The sequence below is a fragment of the Lagopus muta genome, chromosome 1 (assembly GCF_023343835.1).
Source record: "Lagopus muta isolate bLagMut1 chromosome 1, bLagMut1 primary, whole genome shotgun sequence".
Taxonomy (NCBI): domain Eukaryota; kingdom Metazoa; phylum Chordata; class Aves; order Galliformes; family Phasianidae; genus Lagopus; species Lagopus muta.
The window spans coordinates 92162198-92183682 of record NC_064433.1 but is presented as its reverse complement, the minus strand read 5'-3'; the positions used below and the strand labels follow the sequence as shown (position 1 = coordinate 92183682).

The 21485-nt window shown below is 45.3% G+C and overlaps 2 protein-coding genes across 3 annotated transcripts in view; one reads left to right on the top strand and one right to left on the bottom strand.

Moving 5' to 3' along the window:
* GPR89B (G protein-coupled receptor 89B) overlaps positions 1-21485 on the bottom strand; it is a 168471-nt gene that overhangs the window by 86422 nt on the left and 60564 nt on the right. The gene's annotated exons all lie outside the window — the stretch shown is intronic.
* Positions 12531-19649, top strand: ACP6 (acid phosphatase 6, lysophosphatidic). Of its 2 annotated transcripts, none has more exons than XM_048934020.1 (10): positions 12531-12716; positions 12943-13071; positions 13157-13287; positions 13811-13890; positions 14723-14810; positions 16393-16525; positions 17263-17363; positions 18700-18795; positions 19003-19168; positions 19471-19649. In XM_048934020.1, the coding sequence occupies exons 1-10, from the start codon at positions 12531-12533 to the stop codon at positions 19609-19611; spliced, it is 1251 nt and encodes a 416-aa protein (XP_048789977.1). In that variant the 3' UTR covers positions 19612-19649. The 2 variants fall into 2 exon arrangements, with proteins under 2 accessions (XP_048789977.1, XP_048789976.1); XM_048934019.1 differs by having other exon boundaries at positions 12940-13071.

Sequence of the window (21485 nt, the reverse complement as noted above, 5' to 3'; positions counted from 1 at the left end):
TGTCACATGGGCCAACCCACTGCTAACATAATGCAGCAAGGGGAAAGTATTAGTCCTGGTACAAACTTTTACTGACGTTTGTACAAACTTGAGCATGCCCATCTCTTAAGGTGCCACCTTGGCCAAAGAGGTATGCAGTGAGAAAGCCAGGAGCTCATTGAAAGCATACTCACAGAACACTTCCCTCAAATAATTTGGCTGTTAAGTGATATTGCTGACAAGTGGTGGTCCAAACTTGAAAAACTGTGTTGCAGGCACTTAGAGAGGTAGTGTCTGGAGAGCAAGACACGGTCAAAAAAATGAGAATAAGGATTTGCTTTATGCTACTTCTCTACAATCTAAACACATTCATGGATTGGGTTTTGATGATCTTTGAGACCATGACCATTCCATTCCAGCTCTCTGCTGCATAAACACATGCATCAAAGCCAACAGGCTCTCTGTGCCACTCTTACCTTACTGCGTTCCTAGTTCTTCTAGGTAGAACAAGCAGGGAATAGTCGATGGATGGATGTTTGCACTGGCTGACAGACTATAAACTTATAACTCGTAGAATCCATAGTCAAGGGCAGACAAGCTATCATATCAGAACAGGAGGATATTTACTTCAACCAGTAAGCAGAGAGGCTGGCCTGTCATTCTAGAGTTTGTGTTCATTGCTTTGCAGCAGATGGATGCATGGATGGACTATCTTATAGCTGTGGCCTAAATCAACATTGCATATTACATTCAACTCTTCGATAGGCACTCAGTATTTAAATGGCAGCACTCCAAAGTGCTCTGAGGGGAAAAAGAAAACAGCTGAGAACTTTTTATTCTGCATTTTTCCCTCTCAAGAGCCTTACCTGCTGGGTCTAGCACAATCTCTGAAAACTGTATTTTCCAGTGAGAGATGGAACTGCCATTTAACAGAAATACTCACTCTCGTCTTCACCTCCATCAAATTCACACCTCAAATCATTCCAGCACTTTCTTCTCTTAATGGTGTCTTAATGGTGTCAGAAGTCAATTCTGTATTGTGGTTGTTTGCTAATCTGCAGCAGAAAATGTGTTTCACCAAGCTATTAAAAGAGAAGTACTTAATCCTATAAAAGGAAAAGTTATATTTAAAAATATAAAGAATGCCAAGACTAACAAAGTAACAAATCAAGGCAAAGTCATGCCTGTAGTCCTTCCCTTTCTCCCAAAAGCACAGTGGGACAGCTGAATGGGGTAAGAGACAGATGTGGGAGATAGTGAGGGCAATACTGAAAATTAACGGCTGATCTGGAGCTTGAAGGATAAGCAAGTCATTTCCCCTTTCAGAATATGTGAGCGAGGCAATACTCATGGAAACTCAAAGCTGATCTTTAAGAGTGCTAAAATGCAACTGATGAAAAGATGCCAGACTACATAATCTCTCCTTACATATTTTTCATAGTTGCTGAATATCTCACATCAGAAGGGACTCACAAGGATAAAATCATAGAACCACAGAATGGGATAGAATGGCTTGGGTTGGAAGAGAACCTAAAGACCAGCTGGTTCAAACACCCTACAGTGGAAATGATTGCCACCTACTTGATAAGGCTGCTCAGAGCCCCGTCCAACCTACATCACTGAGTCCAACTCCTGGCTCCACACAAGAGTACCCAAATTTCAAACCCCATGTCTGAGGGCATTGTCCAAATCTTCCTTGAACTCTGGCAGCTTGAGGCCATGCCCACTGCCCCAGAAAGCCTGTTCCATGGCCTGATCACCCTCTGGAAGTAAAAAATGTGACTTCAAAGTGCAAAACTAATAGCTCGGCTTTTGCCCTAAGAGTTTGTTGCTTTTACGGTCTGGATGATTAAGACTCTTTCTGGGGATCACAGGAATGGTAATATCACATACATACATGTATAAAACATAGTCACGAAAATATGATGACAGGAAGAGGATCAAATGAGTTTATAACACCCACTCTAGTCAAGTAATTCAGAAATACTTCATTTTTCCTCCAGTGAGCATTGTTTTACAATTTTTTAAATGAATTTTTTGAGACCACATTCACATAACATCACTGGCTTCCCACAGATACTTCAGCAATTGAGTTTGATGGGCAACAGAGCTCTGAGAAAGTGAATGACAGTCATGGAAACCGTGTTTTAAGTTCATATGTACAAATATTCACCCCAGAGACAGTTGTGCATCCCCTGAGCCATCAGGAACCACGAACAATATTGTGTAGCTGATCCTGCCAACCAGAAGCCTAACAACACACCTTCACTGTGCATGCCACAAACTTACACCAAAACATGTTTTAAGGACAGACATGGAATAGATCGATCAGAGTTAAACATCAGAGAGAACTGTGATCCACTAGTATTCTCTGTGATCCACTAGTATTCTCTGTGATCCACTAGTATTCTGTGGGAAGAAGCAGTGGTTACACATTTAGTTGCCTTTCACACATCTCTAGGCACTACCTGAGATGCTACTGGGAGTCCCCTGCACCTACAAAAGGAGATGTGTCGATAAGGGGTGTAGATGACCTCACTTTCTTGGTAGCTCTCAAACTCTCCATGGGAAAAGTCTGATCTTCCATCAGCTGCTTAAGGCAAGCACTTTTCATTATTTTGTGCTCCTTCACACAGGGCTTCAAAACACCCCTGCAAGCCCCTACACTTCACAAGCACACTACATAGCAGAAGTGTTGTAAAAGCACAGCCACTCAGGCATAAACCACCCTCCCCAAACTCTAACACAATTTGCCACGCTAACACAGGGCTTCATATCCTACCTATTTGCACAAAGGCACCGGGCTCTGGATGAATAAAAGTAATCCATCATGTTGTGTTTCTCGGCAAAAAAGTATTCCCCCAGAGCAAGCTGGGAAGCAAAGCTCTGAAAACCTGCAATATTTACTTATTCCTGTAAACTGATTTCTGAACCAACGCCTGTAAGATGGCTACATTAAGTCGTGTTTCTCACTCAAGGTGGCTACATTTTACTAGTGGATTAGGAAATCCTTTCCTTTTTTCCATTTCCATATTGCTCCAACCTCAACCCCTGCTCAGCTGGCACGTGATGAGTTGCCACGAGGCCATGGCCCCACTTTGACGTCTGCAGGAGCAGGCTAGGGGCAACAGTGGACTTGGATGACAAGCTGCCACTTCCTGCTGCCGGAGGTGACATCCCTTGTATCAATGCCTTCATTGTCCCCCTCCTCTGATGTGTTTGTTGGTGACCGACATGCTCTTTGATGAGTTCTCTGTGGACCACTGCTGGATTTTATGAGGACATCAACATCTGGCAGGGCTGGACCACAACGAGAAAGCACTCTTGGATTACTCTGAATGGAGTTCTGTGACTGTTCACACGTAGTAGCTTCTCTTCACCGTAGGATTAATTTAGATGCAAGTGTAAGGCAGATATGGCCATGCCAAACATTGAAATGAACTGTGAAGGACCCATGAGAGAGTTAAATTTTCTTGTTCATGTTGGACGTGAGCCTAACCTTAAAAAGGCATGTCAGCAATGGTCAGCTATACAATATTAAGAGAGCAAAAGTCATCTCTAGCAATTTTTCCAGAAACTGGATACAGGCTGCTAGGACATGCCATTTTTAACAGCCCGCCCCCAGTAAAACCCGACACTCTCATACTCAGCTACACACAGGCTTTCACAAAAAACTTACATTACCCACCAGCTCCTACCCTTAAAAGGAATCAGATTAGCAGGGAGAGGCAAGCTTGGGGTCAGAAACTTGCTATTTGTTTGGGTGTGTTTTGAAGTGAATGTCATGCCAGCTGTTCAGCCTGGGAACAAAGTTTGAGGTTGAAAAGGGCTCTTAACAGAACTGGTTTGATCGGTGCTGGGCTACAAGCAAGAAGTCTTGGAAGCAACTATTTAAATTTAGCCATCATTACAAAATGCTCAGTTTCCAGCTAGCTTTTCTTCCACTTCATCCAACATCCAGAAAAGCATTAGGCACGCACATAGAGCAGAAATTACTATCACCTTCCCTGCATCACATGAAATAACGACCCAAGGCACATGTGCTTTGTAACTGATACTCCACTGAAAACTGGGCTTTTTTTCCAATGCATTTTCCCATTCAGATCACTGGAACTCTTTTCTCATCCTTTTTTTCCCCTCTGAAATGAGACATTGGATTATTCTTTCTTCCTCCCTAGTCTTCCACTTTGTTAGGATACAGCTTCATATTCCTTTCCATATTTCTAGCTTTTCCAAATTTCCTTTTGACTCTGGCAATTCCAATGCATCAAATTCAAGGATTTTCTGAAAAGCTCATCAACATCCCCAGTTCTATGTCATCGATAAAGACATTCACTTCATTAAAGAGGCTCAGAATAATCCTCACTGGTCCCTGACTGCTCTCTCTGACCAAACAAGCACATCACAGGTTCCCAGCACAGGGAGGTACCTGGCAGAGCGATAAGGACCTCAAAAGCACACACACTCTTCAACCCTTTTCCTCTCCCTGAGCATACATGGAGCAAGAACAGCACGCTTACCATCATGCATAGGAAGTCTACAGCTCATAGAAAGTCCAAAGCATCCTCCCCACAAGTCAAATGAGGGCTGCCACTGCCCCTATGTGTAATTCTGAGCAAGCAGCACCACACATTCACATAGCCAGCAGCATGCCCTGGCAGCCCTAAGAGCCAACTATACCCTGGGGAACATCAGTCACTGGGCAGGGGGAGGGGTTGTCCTGCTCTGCTCTGCCCTGTGCAGCCTCATCTCCTGCACTGGGTGTGGGTTTGGGTGTCACAGTGTAAGAAGGACATTAACAGGGCATCCAAAGGAAGGCCACAAAGATGGGACAGTCTGGAGGGCAAGGTGTATGAGGAGCAGCTGAAGTCCCCTGGTTGGTCCAGCGCAGAGCAGAGGAGCTGAGGGGAGGCCTGATGGCGGCTGCAGCCCCTCACAGGGAGCGGAGGGGCAGCGCTGAGCCCTGCTCTGTGTGACAGATACAGGGCCCGAGGGAACGGCATGGAGCTGTGTCAGGGGAGGGCAGCTGGGGGTTAGGGACAGGGTGGGCATGGAACAGCCTGCCCAGGGCAGTGGGCACGGCCAGGAGTGCCAGAGTTCAGGACATCGCTCTCAGACATAGGGTCTGATTTTTGGGTGGTCACGTGTGGAACCGGCAGCTGGGCTTGGTGGTGCCTTTAAGCTCTGGGTATTCTCTGATTCTGTGATACCTCCCTGTCCCTCTGCAGTGCAGGCAGACCTATCAGAACAGTGAGTGTAATTAACAAAGAGAAAGAACAGCCTGGGGATGGGATAATTTGTAACTACTGCAACGTGATCTAAAATGTATGCATTGCTACTGATAGAAGCTACTGCTGCCACCAGAAATTGCTGGTCATGGTCTTCTGCCCTGCACTGTCAGGAGTTAGGTTAGGCACCCCGGCATTAAAATCTACACATCTGTGAGAAATTTGCCGCAGTCGATGCGCCGCAGTTCATAATGATTATTTTCTGTCCACGGCGCTGCTGTTTGTTTCAATCCATTTAGCAATATTCATTAGCTCCCTACTTCAAATTAGGGTAATTGAGAGTAAGAGATCGTGTAATAAAGTCTTTTACTAAGGGAGACCTGCCACATTCCCTTCACTGACTCATTTGTTGACTCTATCAACTTGCAGTCAAGCTTTCCCAGCTATCTTTCTTCAGATTTGCCAAATGATACTTGAGAAAAATCACAACAACCCTTTCTTACCATCTCATTATCACCGATGGTTTTAAGTTGTAAGCTTCTTCTCACATTTATTCTACCGTCTTACACAGAAAAAGACATTAAACTCCAATGCTGAGATGGTTTTGCCTCTGACCCAATCTCACGGCCGAAACCACGGATACCAAAGCCCTAGAAAAACTCATGCCTGTCAACAATCCTTAAAATAAATACTAAAAAGCAGTCTTACGACAAAGCTGCTGTTAGCCATACCATTGTCTGGGATACTTTAAATTCTTCTTCTCAGGGAATCTCAGTCACTCGCATTAAATGACTCCTAAATGAGACATGAGAACTGGTAGCGGCGCAAATACCCATGAAGCAGTGACTGGTACAGCTGACAGCCACATGGCACCAGGATGGCAACAAAAGATAACACTGAGCCCAGAGGAGAGGCTCCAATACCCATCTAAAACTTAGGAGAGCACCCTCAGGTCCCTCCTGCAGGAAGCTGTGTGTGTGACAGTGGGAAAGTCCTTTCTTCACCTGAAATCCATCTGAAAAATGACTACGGTTGTCCTTGGCTATTGCTGAGATCTTACAGGAATCAAATGTCCTGAGACGGGCAAGAGATGGACATGGGAACCAGAACAAATAAAAGTGTATCCGAAGCAAAATCAGTTGGAAGAAAAATCAAAACAAAAAGTTAAAGTTCCATGTCTGGAACTGCAGTGAAACACAGCTATGGCACTGTGCACGTACACGTGTACCATGCACAAAAGCAACGCAGGGCTATTTCCTTTTTGTAACAGCAATGTTTTTGCAGCCACGATGGGCAAGGGATGTAAGGCAAGACTCAGAGAAAGATCAGATCCTTAATTCAAATAGCTACTAACATAGGTGGAAAAACAAATGAGCTCTCACATATACAAGCCCTTCTGCATGTTCTTTGCTACCTCAGAGCCTTCCCGGTGAGGCAGGGAATAAGCATTGCTCCTATTTGTGAAAAGATCAATTTTTCAGTGGCCTACTGAACGCTCCATGTGAAATTGCACCAACTTCTACTCAGCTAAAGTTCCCAGTGCTCCCTCACCAGTTCTCCTGGCGTGTCAGCACCATTTTATGTTCATTACCTTCACGTTTTGAATTATCACCTACCACCTGCATGCAACTGCACAACTTGCATCAATGCTTCAACAGCTTTGAAAAACAATGAAAACTCTTAGAAGAAATGCAGTTAATTCCTTCCAGCACTGTTGCACGACTCAGGTTCTTGTGTACCATTCTCTATTCTGCCATGCATGCACTGCATCACCAGAGTAAATCATTAAAATGCCTCACAACACTGTATTTCCTATGTTTGCACCAGAAATCATATTTATGGCTATAGGTCTCCACTGGGGAACGGTGCAGACTAACAACTGTGAGCTGCTTTGCATTGTGTGGGTGGAAGACACTGTGGACATGTGAACCATAAAGGTAATAATGGATAACTGTATTTCTTCATTAAAATCATCAGTTGCGGATTTGTAATGGATTTCTCTTCCAAGAATAAGCAATATGCATCTCCTTTATTTATGAATGTGAAATCTATGGTATCTCTCATCTCTCTGCTAGTTCTTGATACCAGGAGCATTCACCCTATAGTTCTGCAACTGGTATTACACCAGATTTAGGGACTGCCCATCCTCTTCCTAATTCAGCAGGTTTTATCTTTTCCTTGGAGCTGGAATGGGGAGCTAACTGCTGCTGGCTTACTACTGATTTATACCAAGTGTCAGTCTGATACACAAAATAGTTTTTCCATTTGATCTTACGAAATGTATTTAAGAGGCCTACCATACATTTGCAATTAAGACGCTGAAAAAGCAAGTGACAAAGGTCCATTTTAAGCTAACAAGAATGATTTTCACAAACCTGTGGGAAAAAAACACAGTTTAAAAAAAGGATTATTTTCCCAGGATATGATTGCTGCAGGACCAAGAATAGAAGGATGAGTTATAAGCCTTTCAAAGCAGAGATTTATCATGGAAAATTCTGACAACCGTCAATGCAAGCAATGCCGCCAGGCACCACTTAGAATCCACAACATCTTTCAAACCTGTCGGGGTTTTTTAGAAAGGGCTAAAAATAAGTGCAGAAATGCAGCAATATACACACACACACACATATATATTATTGTTCAAAAAATAACAGGTGTAAACACAGATGACTCTTGAAAACAGTTAGCACACACCCAGCTAGACAGCCCTTCTAGCCATGCAAGCAGCACGGTCAGAGCTCTCCTTCAATTCTCTCAGTCCATAAGCCATAACCATCAGGGATCCCGACTCCCTGTCATGACTAGGCCTGAGGACTGAGGACTTCCAAGCGTTTTGATCTCCTTCACCCGCTGTATTTGCACAATTCCACCCTACTGACCTCCCGCGGATTATTGCCCTTCTGAAAATAACGCACACAGAACAGCTGGTGGGGCCAGAAACGTCGTGAATGTAAATAGCATGGCTCCCCAAGACGAGCTTTATGTCCTCTCCTGTAGCTCCCCACCACTTGGTCTGGTCCCCATCCTCAAATAACAAAGAGTATATACTAAAAGAAAAAAGACTGGAGTACTATGGGCAACCTAAAGGGATTCAAACGACCAAACTGGATGACTGAACGTTGCAACTCAGCAGTGAAGGCAAAGCAGGTAAGAAGCTGCCCTTGAGTCTCAAAACTTAACTTAAGCCTGCAGCCATACAAAAGGAACACATTTCACCCCAGGTTTCAGTTATGTCTCCCCATCCCGCAGGAGGAAGAAGGCACACAAATCGCACGGTTTGGGCACTTCTGAATGAGTATGAAAGCATAATGAAACAAACAGCTCAACGAACTAGGAACGCACATTAAGGTGCAAAATGATCTCTTTGTAGCCCCTCTTTCCTGGCTGATTAGAAGAGAGTAACTGGAATGACTTACTCTTGCATTATCTCCTTTAATTTCATTTCATCCCAACCTGTTTGATGTAATATACGTGCACAAAAAGCAAAGGAGATGGTAAAGATTAAAAGTGCCAAACATTTAAATGCTGCCATGGGGAAGCACATCTGCCACAGTATCAAAGCACCACACCTCGGGGCACTGCATCTGAGCAGCAGTGAGAGCTCAGCAGCACTCCGACCACATCTAGGGCAGCTCTACAATTAAGGCACTGAGAGTTCACCCTGTGAGGCTGGAACAGCTCACCCACCTTGCTTCCAGAGGTTCCTCCTTATCTAAGTCTTTATCTTCCATGGAAAAAAAAACACCTACACCTGACAAGAAAACTGGCTCACTGTTATTTCAGAGAGGTGCATGATCCCACGGATGACCAAATGCAGCAGATGGCTGTAAGCCATGCAGGTTAGGATGACAAAGCTTGAACAAAAGAAAAACAGAAGGCAGAGTGTATCTTTCGCACTAGGACAGGGGATGAACAGCTACACAACCAGCATGCCACCCAGCATTCGGCCTGCTTCTACCACTCACGGGGACCGAATGCCCAATCCTGTAATTTAAAAGGAAAAAAAAGAGGGAAAATAACGTGGTCCCCAGCAAAGGGCACACAGAACAACCAACCATCTGACACGCTGTTTCTGAAATCCAGAGAAAAAAAATCTCTGAAAATGTCCTCCTGATGCTGACTCTGGATGCCACAGCTCCAGTTTCCAGGGTTGTGTCTCACAGACCCCAAAAATTCAGAAATGACACGTAAGTATCAATACACACAATGTATAGATGCATAGATCGACACGCTGTACTATGAATGGTGCTTGGTCTGGTGGCATTTAGGAGTTTATTTTTTGCCAATTCCACCCCAAAGGGTCACCGAAATGAAGAGTGGAAACATTCTTTCCATTTCCCGGGATGCCTTGCTCACAGAGCAGCTGGCTGAAGGTTTACAACAACAGACAGACTGGAGCAGAGACAAGAGTGACGTAGCTCCACAGGAAGCAGTGCAGCATACTCAAACAATTTATAAATAAATTTCCACTCTTTCTGACTGCTATACAGCTTACGTGCCCAGACTGACTAGTTTATTATAGTCGCTGTGGTCATTAATTGCTGCAGGACAGAGACAGCACCATTAGCACTACAGTCGAGAAAGGTGAGGGCTCTTTTGGTGGCAGTGTAAAGAGGTCTGTGATTCTGCACGAGTACTGCTCGCACCGCAAGGCACCTGACAGTTACAGTTACATCTGAGATTTGGGCACTCATAGACCAGAGTGAAAAGCAGCACTTTGTAATCAATTGGAAACCCAGCCATAGGAACACTTTTTGTGGGAGAAGTCATATAGTAGAACAACCACAGTAAGATTGAACCATTTCTACCTCACACAGATACTCTGTGCTCCACAAGACTGGGGCAGGGAGACACCACGCTGGGCATTAGCTGCTCACGGTTGGCTTTGGACACTGATGTCAGCCTGGCTGTGTCACCCTCCTGCGGCAGCCAGCTGCACTGCCCACTTCCCAGCACAGCTGCAGCCTGTGGCTGCACACACCTGCTGGGAGCTCACTCCCTTCGCTAAGCAAAAGGCATTCAGAATAGAAGCAAAGAAACCAGAGGCAACACGAGTCTATTTTCTGCCTCTTCCTACCCCAGAAAAGTGTATCTACCTTAGGGGCACCCAAATTCTGCTTGCATTCCTACTGTGCGGGCATTTTATGGTATCTCTAATTTACACTACAAACAGCTATAGCCATTTGTTCAGGGAGAAGGCATCCGGGTAGTCCAAGAAACAATACAACACTCAAATGTGTCAGGCTAACTAGTTTAATCAGGGGGCTTTTTAAACACTAATTTCAAAGAGCATTGTGGAATAAAAACCTGATCATGACAGGACTCAAGTAAACAACAGTGGGCATATCTTAGCACATAATGACTGTGTGGTTTGGTCAAACTATGAAACTCAGTGTGAATCAGTCTTCTTTTCAAGAAAATGAGCACGTAACTGCAAGTTTACCATACAGGAGTGCTCTGAGGCATGATATGTTTGTGGAATATTATGAAAAGGTAAATGATTGATAAGAATAGTAATCCTTTGCCAAGGTAGTAATCATTGTAAATTGGTTAAATTCCAGCCAGGAGAAAATCTGTGCTCTGCTTGTAGGAGAAAGAGTTCCTGAAACTTGGTTATTTGTTAGGGCTCATTAACTATCCTCAGTGAAACAGTTTACTCACAACGGCCATTGGAATAGCCTCCTGCTCCTTATCTAGTTGCAAAACGCTACAGAAGGGTGAAAATAACAGATCCTCGGAAAACAGTTGCGTAAAGAAGACACATCTTAGAATAACTACACAGTTGGACAAAGCAAAAATGGGCAACACCACTTGCTAAAAAATTGACAGCCGCCTGCTATTTCAGAGAGCTCTCCTCTAATTGCACACACCTGCTGTGGCATGATATATTCTAAAACACATCTCTACAGTAACGTTGCTCAGGAGCAGCCAAATCCCCCCAGGAGGGACTGCAGTCTCAGTCCTCACAGCTTCACAGAGGCTGGGATTTTCTTCCAGGGTAACATTCGAATGGAAATGCAAATCAGTGCGCTGCCAGCCTCTTCCCTCCCTCCACCTCTGCTCACTTATATCACACCACGTCTCTCTCCCCCTCTTTCCCTGTTCCCTGTAGCTTAACTACATTTTCCAATTCCCTCTCCATTCAGCATCTTTGTTTCCTTCACACCCCACACACTGAGGCTTAATTTCTCTTGATCTGTTATTTGATTAGCTCCTGCAATAGTCTTTTCCACCTCTCTGCTATAGCCATGACTCTGTTTTGAACATCCCTACTCAGAAAATTCAGGCAGCCCTGTAGGAACAGCACTGCTTTAAGACACCAAGATCACCAAATCCCCCTACCTGCGCAGGATAGAGGTACAGGTGGCTGTGCCTCACTGCCTGCATCACCTGCTGTCTCTGCCCACTGTGCATGTTGCTATCCTCTCCTATTGCCCTAGACTATTCCCTGCACACAGCTGCTGCACTGCTCTTCTCCTGCCACCACCCTGCCAACGGGAAGCCCCACAAGCTCTGTTTTTGCATCAGCTCTTGGTTCTGCTCCTACAGAGGTCTGAGAAAAGCTCCCTCAGAAGTGACGCTCAGGCAACCTGGTTCCTATGCCTGTATCTTCCCATCAAAATAAGGGTGAACATTAATCCACCATTACCTCAAGTTCCCATCTGTAACATACAATTCCTACTGCAGGATTGTTTGAGGGTACCGGCCTTTAAAATCTAGCAAGAACTGAGCTGCTGTGCTGAACAGGGCTCATACACGATTCTCCAGTAGAATCATAGAATGGTCTGAGTTGAAAAGAACCACAAAGATCATCTAGTTTCAACCCCCCTGCTATGTGCAGGGTCGCCAACCAGCAGACCAGGCTGCCCAGAGCCACATCCAGCCTGGCCTTGAATGCCTCCAGGGATGGGGCATCCACAGCCTCCTTGGGCAACCTGTTCCAGCAGGCTATCCTTGAAGCAGGAAACCCTGAGCCTGCCAAGTGGACGATTTCAGCCACTCTTATTCAGCCTACAAACCCCACCTCAAACCACGGAGCACCGGACAGCCATTTACCGCCCGCCCCAAACTCACGCATCATCCCCTGAGGCGGGACAGGAACCTCCCCACGCGCCCCTCCCTGCGTCCGCACACAGCGGTGCCCGCTGGGAGCTGTAGTCCGCAGCCACGCAGGCGCACAGCGGTTTCCCGGCGGCGCGGCGCGGTGCCCGCTGGGAGCCGTAGTCCTCTGCCGCGCCCGCCTACTGGGCGCTGCCCGCGGGGGACTCTGCTTCCCGACGTCCTCCGCGTCCCCAGCCGTCCGGTGCCGGCAGTGCCGCCGCCATGGGTTGGGGCTGGCGGCTGGGCTTGCTGGGCGGCCTGGCCGCGTGGACGCAGCGGCGGCGGGCGGCGGCGGCGGCGCAGGGCCCTGCGGGCGGGGAGCGACGGGAGCTGGAGCTGCGGCTGGTGCAAGTGGTGTTCCGGCACGGGGCCCGCACTCCGCTGCGGCCCGTCCCGGGGGCTTCGCCGGTGAGGAGGCTTGGGGCGGCGGCTGTAGGCGCCGGTTCGCTTCTTTGATCTGGGAGAAACGTGATGTAGTCGGGAGTTAGCTGAGGTTAGGCGGCCGGCAGCAGAACGAAGGCTCGGTTCGGCACTGCGCTGCTTTAGCGGCCGGGCAACGGGCGTTGATGTCCAGCGCTGGCTTAGGACCCTTGGAAACCCTCGTGCTCCCCTGAAGCAGTTTGTTTTGAAGCAGGTGGAGTGGCCGCCCAGTCTGTTGGAGGTGCCCGCTCACACCAAGCTGGACTACACGGTGACCGACCTCCGTGGCGGCCCGCAGCCTCCCTCGCCCTATGAGGAACGCTACAGGAAAACCACTTTCAAGGTGAGGCTCTCTTCCAGGATTCCCTCTGCAGACTGCTGTATTATTGGCATGTTCCAGCGAGACCCTTCCTCTTCTTTGTGCGCAGGGTGGTGCGCTGGCCGGACAGCTGACCGCTGTCGGGATGCAGCAGATGTTTGCCCTGGGGGAAAGGCTGAGGAGGAGCTACATAGAGGAAGCCAGCTTTCTCTCACCAGCATTTAAGCCTTCTGAGGTCTTGTGAGTTTCTTAGTACCTTTCTGGACTTTCCTTTGCTTGCAAGTACCTCTGTGCTAGGGAAACTTTCCGCTGAGCCTCGTGTGAGACCTCCCTCAAAACACAAAGCATCCCAGTTCCTAGTGGGGATGCGAGGGACAAATTCATCGCACTTAGGGTTAGCCACAGGCAATGGCGTTACGCGCTTTTATGGTGAGTGAAGAGAAACAGGTGTTTCTGGGGCACAGTCTAAAGTTCGTTGAGATGAAGCACATAGCTGCTGCTTGCATCATTAGTGCTGGGAGATAAAATTACAGATAAGTGGCCATTTTTCATCTCCACCATCTTCGAAGGGAAGTTACACGGCACTTAAGATAGAGGTGTCTGTATTTTAAGGTATGTATAGCAGGGTGAGATGAAACCCAAGCACAGGTTTCTAAAGCTGTGATGAAAGCTGAATCCTCACTTCCGGCAAGTCCTCCCCGGTTGCGGCTCCAGCCACGTGAAGGAGAAAGTGCTTCCTCACACGCTGCTTTCTCTCTTTCAGTATCCGTTCCACTAATATTTTCCGGAACCTGGAATCTACACGATGCCTACTAGCTGGGCTGTACCAACAGCAAAAAGAAGGTTAGGGAGACTTCTGACCAGTACCTTTCCTTTTATCAGTCTTCCTAGATGCACACACCTCTCACTTCCCGACTCTCCCTGGCTCCTGCTTGTTGCTTCGTAAGCTCTTTGCCCCTGGCCCTTTTCCCCAATCTCTGTTTGGTACTTTCTTTATCGATTTGTCACTTGCCTCCCTTTCTTTGTGTAGCTTACTGCTGGTGCTTGGATCTGTTGCCATCAATGCTGCAATCTCAGACCTACTGAGGAGGTTTGCATTAACTGCACTTCAGAATCAAGAAAGCAAAGAGTTCCAGGTCCAGTGTTTATAAGATGCACTGTCACATCTGAAAAAACTTTGAGGCTCAGAGTCTCTCAGCAGTAGGAGTACCAAGATCCTTTGCAAGTTCAGTATCTGGAGTAACTTTCAGCTGTATCTTGATAGTTGACAACTAACCTGTATGTCCTAGAAATACACTCTGGATTTTTAAGATCTCACCTCTGCTCCCTCTGTATTGAGTTCCAGGAACAAATAACAAAAGTGACCTGGCCAGAGATCAGCACGCTTCATGACACAGAAACTAATTTTTGACACATGCAAACAAACACTAAAAAAGAAGAAAAAAAAAAAGTGAACATGCAACTAGGAGATATTACAAGGTACACAGCAGATAGCACTATGGAAATAAATGCTGAGTGAGCAGTAGCAAGCATAGGAGATTGCGTTGCTAGTGATAGCTCAGTGGGAGCTGCTAGTTGACAAGAGTAGGCTTGAACACAAAGGCTGCGGGAGTGATTAAAGGAGTCTGGAGACACATACACTAGCAATCACACAGTCTTCCTTCTTATTCCATAGGACCTGTTGTCATTGTCACTGATGAAGCAAGCTCGGAAATCCTCTACCCCAATTACTACAACTGCCAGCGCCTGAAGTGCTTGACCAGGTAATTGCCAGCCATACCTCCCTCCCATATGATTTCACTGCAGTTTCATTTCAGCAACAGTAATTTAAAACAGCATGTTTTCTTTCCATTTCCTGCTGCCCATTGGGAATGCGTAGCTAACTGTTTGAAACATGAGGTGAGCACAGTCATGTATGAAGCAGTAGCACCAGAACAAAACAAAAAAACCCAGACTTTTCTGAAAGACCAATTGAATTTAGCCTGCAACTAGCAAACACTCATTACCAGCTAATGTGTAGCGATTCTGTGGCATTGCTGTGGGACAGAATTAATGTCATCTGCATCCTTTAACACACTTTAATGTGCAAACACACTGGGCCTCCTTTTAAATTAATCTTCTCCTGCCACATTTATACCTTCAAGAAACTGAAATATACTCCACCTTGACATGTTGAACAAAAACTATTGAATTAAAATAAGAAACATCCTACATAAAAAGAACACTCATGTTTGCAGAATCAAGTATTCCATAAATGTTTATATCAGGTTGGGCATGGGGTGGAAACCAGACAACAAGGCAAATATATCACCATTTGGTTGGATTGTATATTAGCATATTTTTGTCCCAGGATATCTTAAGGGTTTTCAGAATTCACTTGCAAAAGCTTATTGTATAACACTCAACGCTACAGACAACAGGTTGTTCATGACAGTGGTGAGGTGACAATCCATTGAAGCTATTCAGAAAAGCCAAAGTATATTCAGACTCAGCTAGTAATACCAGCAGTGCAAAAGGAGAGTAAGGTGTAAATCCTCCCATTCTTTCCCCCATCTCACTAACTGCACATTTTGCAACCACGTCAAGGTGGATTTTTTAAGCTGCATTAAGAAGTAGTGACCCAGCCCAGAGGTCCCCCGTGCCAGAACTTCTAGTGCCTTTGATTTCAAGCAGAAAATACAGATGTTTCTGGGGGGAAAAAGAAAAAAAGAGAAAAAGGCAAACAATGACAATAAAAAAGCACCAAACTTTCCAATCTCTCCCCCAGCAGACAAGGGTAAGAGACAAAAATCTGCAGTATACTTAGCTTCAAGTATAGTCAGTGCTAATAGTTAAAAATATAGCTCAAACCAATGTAATGAGGCGTGTGGGTTCTAGCAGAGTGAGAGGAGAATTGAAGCTGCCAGTGATTTTCTAGGTATTTCTCTTCTCCCACAGCATGAATAAATCTGTTCAAAGCTTCTACCTTTTTCCTTCCACGAGGTAGTTAAAGGCTGTTCCCCAGAGATAATAGGCTCGCAATCTTCTGGTATGATGAGATCTGTTAACTGATGATACACAGCCTTTGCTTATGGGAACCTCCTGCAGGAGATGTTAACATCTCATCTAAATTTTCATCTCATCTGTGAGAGCAGATGCCAACTGCTGACATCGTGTCTGTCCTCTCTGCCTCTGAGACTCCCATCATCAGGAATTCTTCAGTCTCCTCTGGTGCATCTACCCCTTACTGATAGGACACAGCTCCACTGGACTGGGAGTTACAAAAAAACTGAGAGATAAAAAGCCTGATGTGTGAACAGCTTTTGGCTTATTTGTTTGTTTTTTTTTTCCCCAATTCCCTGACAGGCAGAAGCTGAAGGATGCTCAGCTACAGCCAGCTATCTCTGAGGACTTAAAAACAATTAAGAAGAAGATGGGTGTTGATGGTGATGAGTCTGTGGATTTTTTTCTCCTCCTTGATAACATTAATGCTGAGCAGGTGAGCTGGTGATCTGTTGCACTGTTGTGTAAAGAAACAATCTTTTTTTTCCTGACCCAGGCATATGGAGAAGATAATAGAGGTGCCAACTCTCACTGATACTATTGGGTATCCCAGTACCTCTTTATGCAATTCAGGAAGTTAGTAGAAACAGTTTGGTCTTTCTGAAAAGCAAGATAACGGATTCAGCTTTCTTCTAGATGCATCTCCCATGTTCATGTTCTTACCTTGAAATCCAGTATTTTTTTTCTAGCATAATGCAGTAGATCTAAGAGTGTGGTTGGTCCTTGTTTACCCCACAGCGTTGTCCCTTTTTTTGATAGTCAGCACCTAACAAGATCATCTTAATTCTGGTTCCAGCATACTACACCTGAGCCAGATTGTCTCTGCTTCTGGAAAAGAGCTGGGCATGTTTGTGTCTCTTAATACACCTTTTTTGCTGGAGCAACTGGTAATTGGTAATTAGACTTGGTGGTCTTGCTGCGAGTTGACTAGCTCAAGGCCTGTTATACTCTCTTCATCTAGCATCAAGAAAAGACATCCAATCTTCTGGTACATAGAACAAGTCTCTGTGTTTAAAAAACATACTAGAACACCTCATGTGAGAATTGTAGCATGCACAGTAGTACAAATGCTGTGATACAAACAGCTGTTTTCTGAAGGTGATCATTTATGTGGATTCAGCATTGGCGTGGAAAAGAGCAAACCTGTTCTTATGCTGCCTTCTTTCCTTCCAGGTGCACGGTTTGCCAAGCTGCCCCGTGCTGAAGGACTTTCAGCAGACTATCGAGCGTCGATGCGTAGAGTCAGTGCTTTTCGTTCTGGAAGATGGTTCAAGGTGATAGCTTCTGTTCGTGCCTCCAGCCTTAGCCTTTGTTTGAGGTTCCCCAGGTTGGATGAGCTGTACCAGCTTACAGTGGCAGACAGGAAGAGTACTTTCCAGTTTGCTCAGTTTCCCTATCAGAGGTTGTTGTCCTTTCATCAGGTCTGTGCCTCAGCCATCCCAACACCAAGTTCAGTGCCTCAAGTCAGGAATATGATCTAGGACAGAGGAGCCCATACTGAGGAGGCAAGATGTGTATTTAGGTCCTGTTTTACTGGCAGCCGTGGAGGAATTAATGTCCAGGGAACAGGAGCAAGCCACTGGTAAGCAGTGAATGGTTCAGTTGATAAAGTGGCATCAGTGAACCTGTGTTACTAGCAAAAACAGAAGAGAATGGGAAATGCTTCAAGCCTGGGTGCTGAGGCTGCACAAGGCAAGGCTGTCCTTGCAGACACACAAGTATGATTTGAATTCCGACCAGGTACGTTTATTCCAGAGGTGGCGCCTGCACAGCTGGGCTGCAAAGTGTTGATGCTAGGGGAGAAGGTAATGCCAGCTCTACACATGTAACAACTTGCAAAAGACCTGTTGCTACATGCAATTAATTACTTGCTTCACAGTCACTTGTAAAGGTGGTGAAGTTGCTAACCTAGCAGCAGCTTTCCAGAATCCATCACAGCTGCCACAGTCATCTGCTCTTCTCAGATGATGGCATAGGGCTGCCTTCTCTGGGAGGGCACTTGGCCTTAGCCTTTTCCTTATCTTGTATTAGAGATCTCAAGTATTGAATGAGTTTTCTCCCAATTCTATAATACCCAGTACAGCCACAATCACAGTCATACTCCCATTTCCACTTAGGTATTAATTAATTAGACAGTTTCTTCACAACAGAAGTCATCTGAAGAGCTCCTCTCCGCTACAGAGACAACAGTACTAAAAAAGAAAGAAAAAAAAGTAGTAGCTTTCTTCTTATTCCTGCTCCCAAAGGCACCCAACACTTCAGTTGTTCTTTTAGAGTCAGCTACTGTCATCTTCCCTAGTAAAATCTATGCTTCTAGAATCACAAGATAGGGAAACAAAATAGGATAGAGAACATCAAGGAGTTTCTGGGTCTTCCTTTTAGCATACCACATCTTGTGAGCGTTTCTCCCTTTCCTGCAATCACATTGGAATCTCTGCGGTGAGTAAGCAGCTGCTGAAAAACATAACCGTAGGGATCACATTCAGTAGTTCTTAGCTGCATTCAATACACATCAGTTTGTAAGAGAAAAGCAGGTTTGCAAGTGTTCATTTGAAATTAAGTAATTAGAAGGTTAAAAAGTTAGTAGAATTATTTCTGCTTCTTTTATAGAGAAGTTCTTCAGATGAGTGTTGGTCTCCTTTTCTATACCTTACAGAAGAACATTACAGAAGCAGCAGATCCCTCATCTCCAGCTGAAAAGGCCAGGTACAGGGCAGATTTCTCCCTCTAATCCTAAATTCTGACTTGCTGTCAGTGTGAAAAACTGGTTCAGAAGGATGTTCAGGGGGTGGGTAGAGAGAATGAGTGCTTGTCTGCTAGAAAAAGCATAAGCGATACTGATTATCCATGGAGAAAGACAGCTAATCATTTAGGATGATTTTTTTTTCTCTTTTTTTTTTTTTTAATTATCAGAAAGCTCATTCTGTATGCTTCTCATGATGTTACCCTTATTCCTCTCCTGATGGCCCTGGGCACCTTTGATCACAAGTGGCCCCCTTATGCTGCAGATGTGACCCTTGAACTGTATCGGCACCGGCAGTCCAAAGAGTGGTTCATTCGCGTGTCTTACCACGGAGAGGTATGATCCCATAGGAAGCCCACCTTACAAATCCTGAGCTTTTGGTTTTGCTCTACATCTATGTAAGGCCGTGAAATAAGATTTGTTTTGAGCATGCTGTCAAGCTAAATAACAGAGTAAGACTCATAAAGCACATCCACAGTAGCCAAGGTATCTTTTTTACTGAGCTGACCATTGATCTGATGCAACCTCACACAAGGACTTGCTTCACCCAGTTTATTTCCCTGCTGCAGAATGCATTTGGATTAACAACGACACTAGCAGTGCATGAGATCTATGATTTTGTCTCTTTGCCTTTGCAGGAGCAAGTGGTGAAGGGATGCAGAGCAGGCCTCTGCCCACTAGAAGAATTTCTAAAAGTTCTTTCACAGTACTCAATCAGTCCAGAGGAATACAATAACCTGTGCTCTCAAACAGAGGGGAATCAGCAAAGTGACTTGTAAACAGTTGTCTTAAATTAAATAGTTTGATATCATCAGAATCTTTGACTATTTGTATTCTTGCCAGCCAACTTTCCCTATTGTAAAGCTATTTTAGACGAGGGAAGTTTTTCTGACAGACACAGGGTGGCACAGTGTCACATTTCACCGTTAGCAGCAAGAGGAAGGAAGCTGAATAACAAAATGGCTCAAGTTCACTTCTGAGACAGCCATACAAAGGCAGCAAGAGTCCGAAAACAGCAAGGGAGAGAAGAGCCCTATTTGAACTGCCCTGCAGCTGTAGGAATGCATGAAAGCATAACAGCTCGTCATATGCTGGGATTGTGAGATGAAGCCCAGCTTGCTTTGTGCTACCAGAATTAAGAGCTGCAGAAGCTCCTGTGCCTTTCCCTTTCTTGTCACGTTGCAGATAAACGAACCTCCCAAATCACATAGCATTAGCTACCTCATCTTCTCAAGTGCACTTTTGTGCACACAAAACCTCTCCAAAGGGACAGTAAGTCTCCTGAGCTGTTCCTTGCAATCCTATAATTATAGAAATTCTGCAGTGAACATGCAAAACAAACACAGTGGGCCAAGAACAAGAACAGGCACTCTTGGTGAACCTTGGTTAAATACACTTTAAACAAAGAAGTCTGTGGAGCTGCTACTGCCTTCAGCTTTGGGCAGTGTTGCAGCTATGTAAGCCACTCCAAAAGTAATGCCTCCAACTTTTTTTTTTCCATGGAAACTACAATATCTACAAGGAGTATAATGACACTATCTGTTAGAGCAAATCCTCAGCCACAAAACACTTTCTCAAGAGTCGCCACCATTAGCTATGCATTTTCACCAACAATGAACAAAAGCCAACATACCACACTCATAGAAATCTACAGCAGAGGAGGTGACCCGGTGTTTCACAGCTGCTATCATGATGTTGTGGCTAGGAAAATGTTGCCCATACAGTCACTGGCCCGAACAGCTGGATGTCAGGAGGCACCAAATCCATACTATATGGGAGATGTGGTAGAACGGTCCAGCCAAGATTGCCCTCCAACTTGGAATTATCATATTGCAACAGAAAAGTTGTCCTCTTCTCTGTCCTGACTCAGGAAATTGAGAGCTTTCAGCTTAGTCAGCATCACAATACAGATGTCAGATTGGATGGTTACTCAGGCTTCCAGGAAATCCACCCCTTTCCTGTACCAAAAGATAGCACACATCACCATAGCCACCGAGAGCTGCATCTTTAACTTTTTCTTTGATGGAGAATTTACAGTTGCCATTCCACGGACTGCTGTTTCGACTTCAGCTCATAGTGGTGACACCACGTCTCATGACCAATAATGATGCAATCCATGAAACTGTCACTTTCAGCCTCATATTGGTTCAACAGGTCCTGACAAACTTACATGTGGTGTTCTTTCTGTTCCTGTGTGAGAATGTGTGGGACCCACCTGCTGCAAATTTTTTATATTCCAACACTGGCACCATTGTTTCCAATGCATTTAAGCCAACATTCAGCTCTGCGCAGAGTTGCCTGGTCATAATCTGCTGATTCATATGGATGAGCTGATTGAGATGCTCTTCATTTCATGGTGTGACAGCTATGCACGGCTGTCTGGAGTATGGCTTGTCTTTCACGTCACTGTCACCACTGCTGAAACGCACCATCCACCGCCTCACTGTGCTCACATCCACTGGTTTGCCTCCATAAACATTCAGCAAGCATTGATAAATGTCTATAGGTGCCAGTTTTTCCACATGAAGGAATTTAATGACACACCTTTGTTTCATCTACACTTCCACATCAGATGCCATTTTGTAAGACTGCCCCTCTGCTACCATCTGTTCTGCAGCAACAAAATGTAACGGAGTATTGATGGGAAGGTTCA

Coding starts and splice junctions, on each gene's coding strand:
- ACP6 (XM_048934019.1), top strand. CDS start 12,531: ATGGGTTGGGGCTGGCGGCTGGGCTTGCTGGGCGGCCTGGCCGCGTGG. Junction 16,526..17,262: donor ATAACATTAATGCTGAGCAG/GTGAGCTGGTGA, acceptor CTTTCCTTCCAG/GTGCACGGTTTGCCAAGCTG. Junction 18,796..19,002: donor TCTCCAGCTGAAAAGGCCAG/GTACAGGGCAGA, acceptor TTTAATTATCAG/AAAGCTCATTCTGTATGCTT.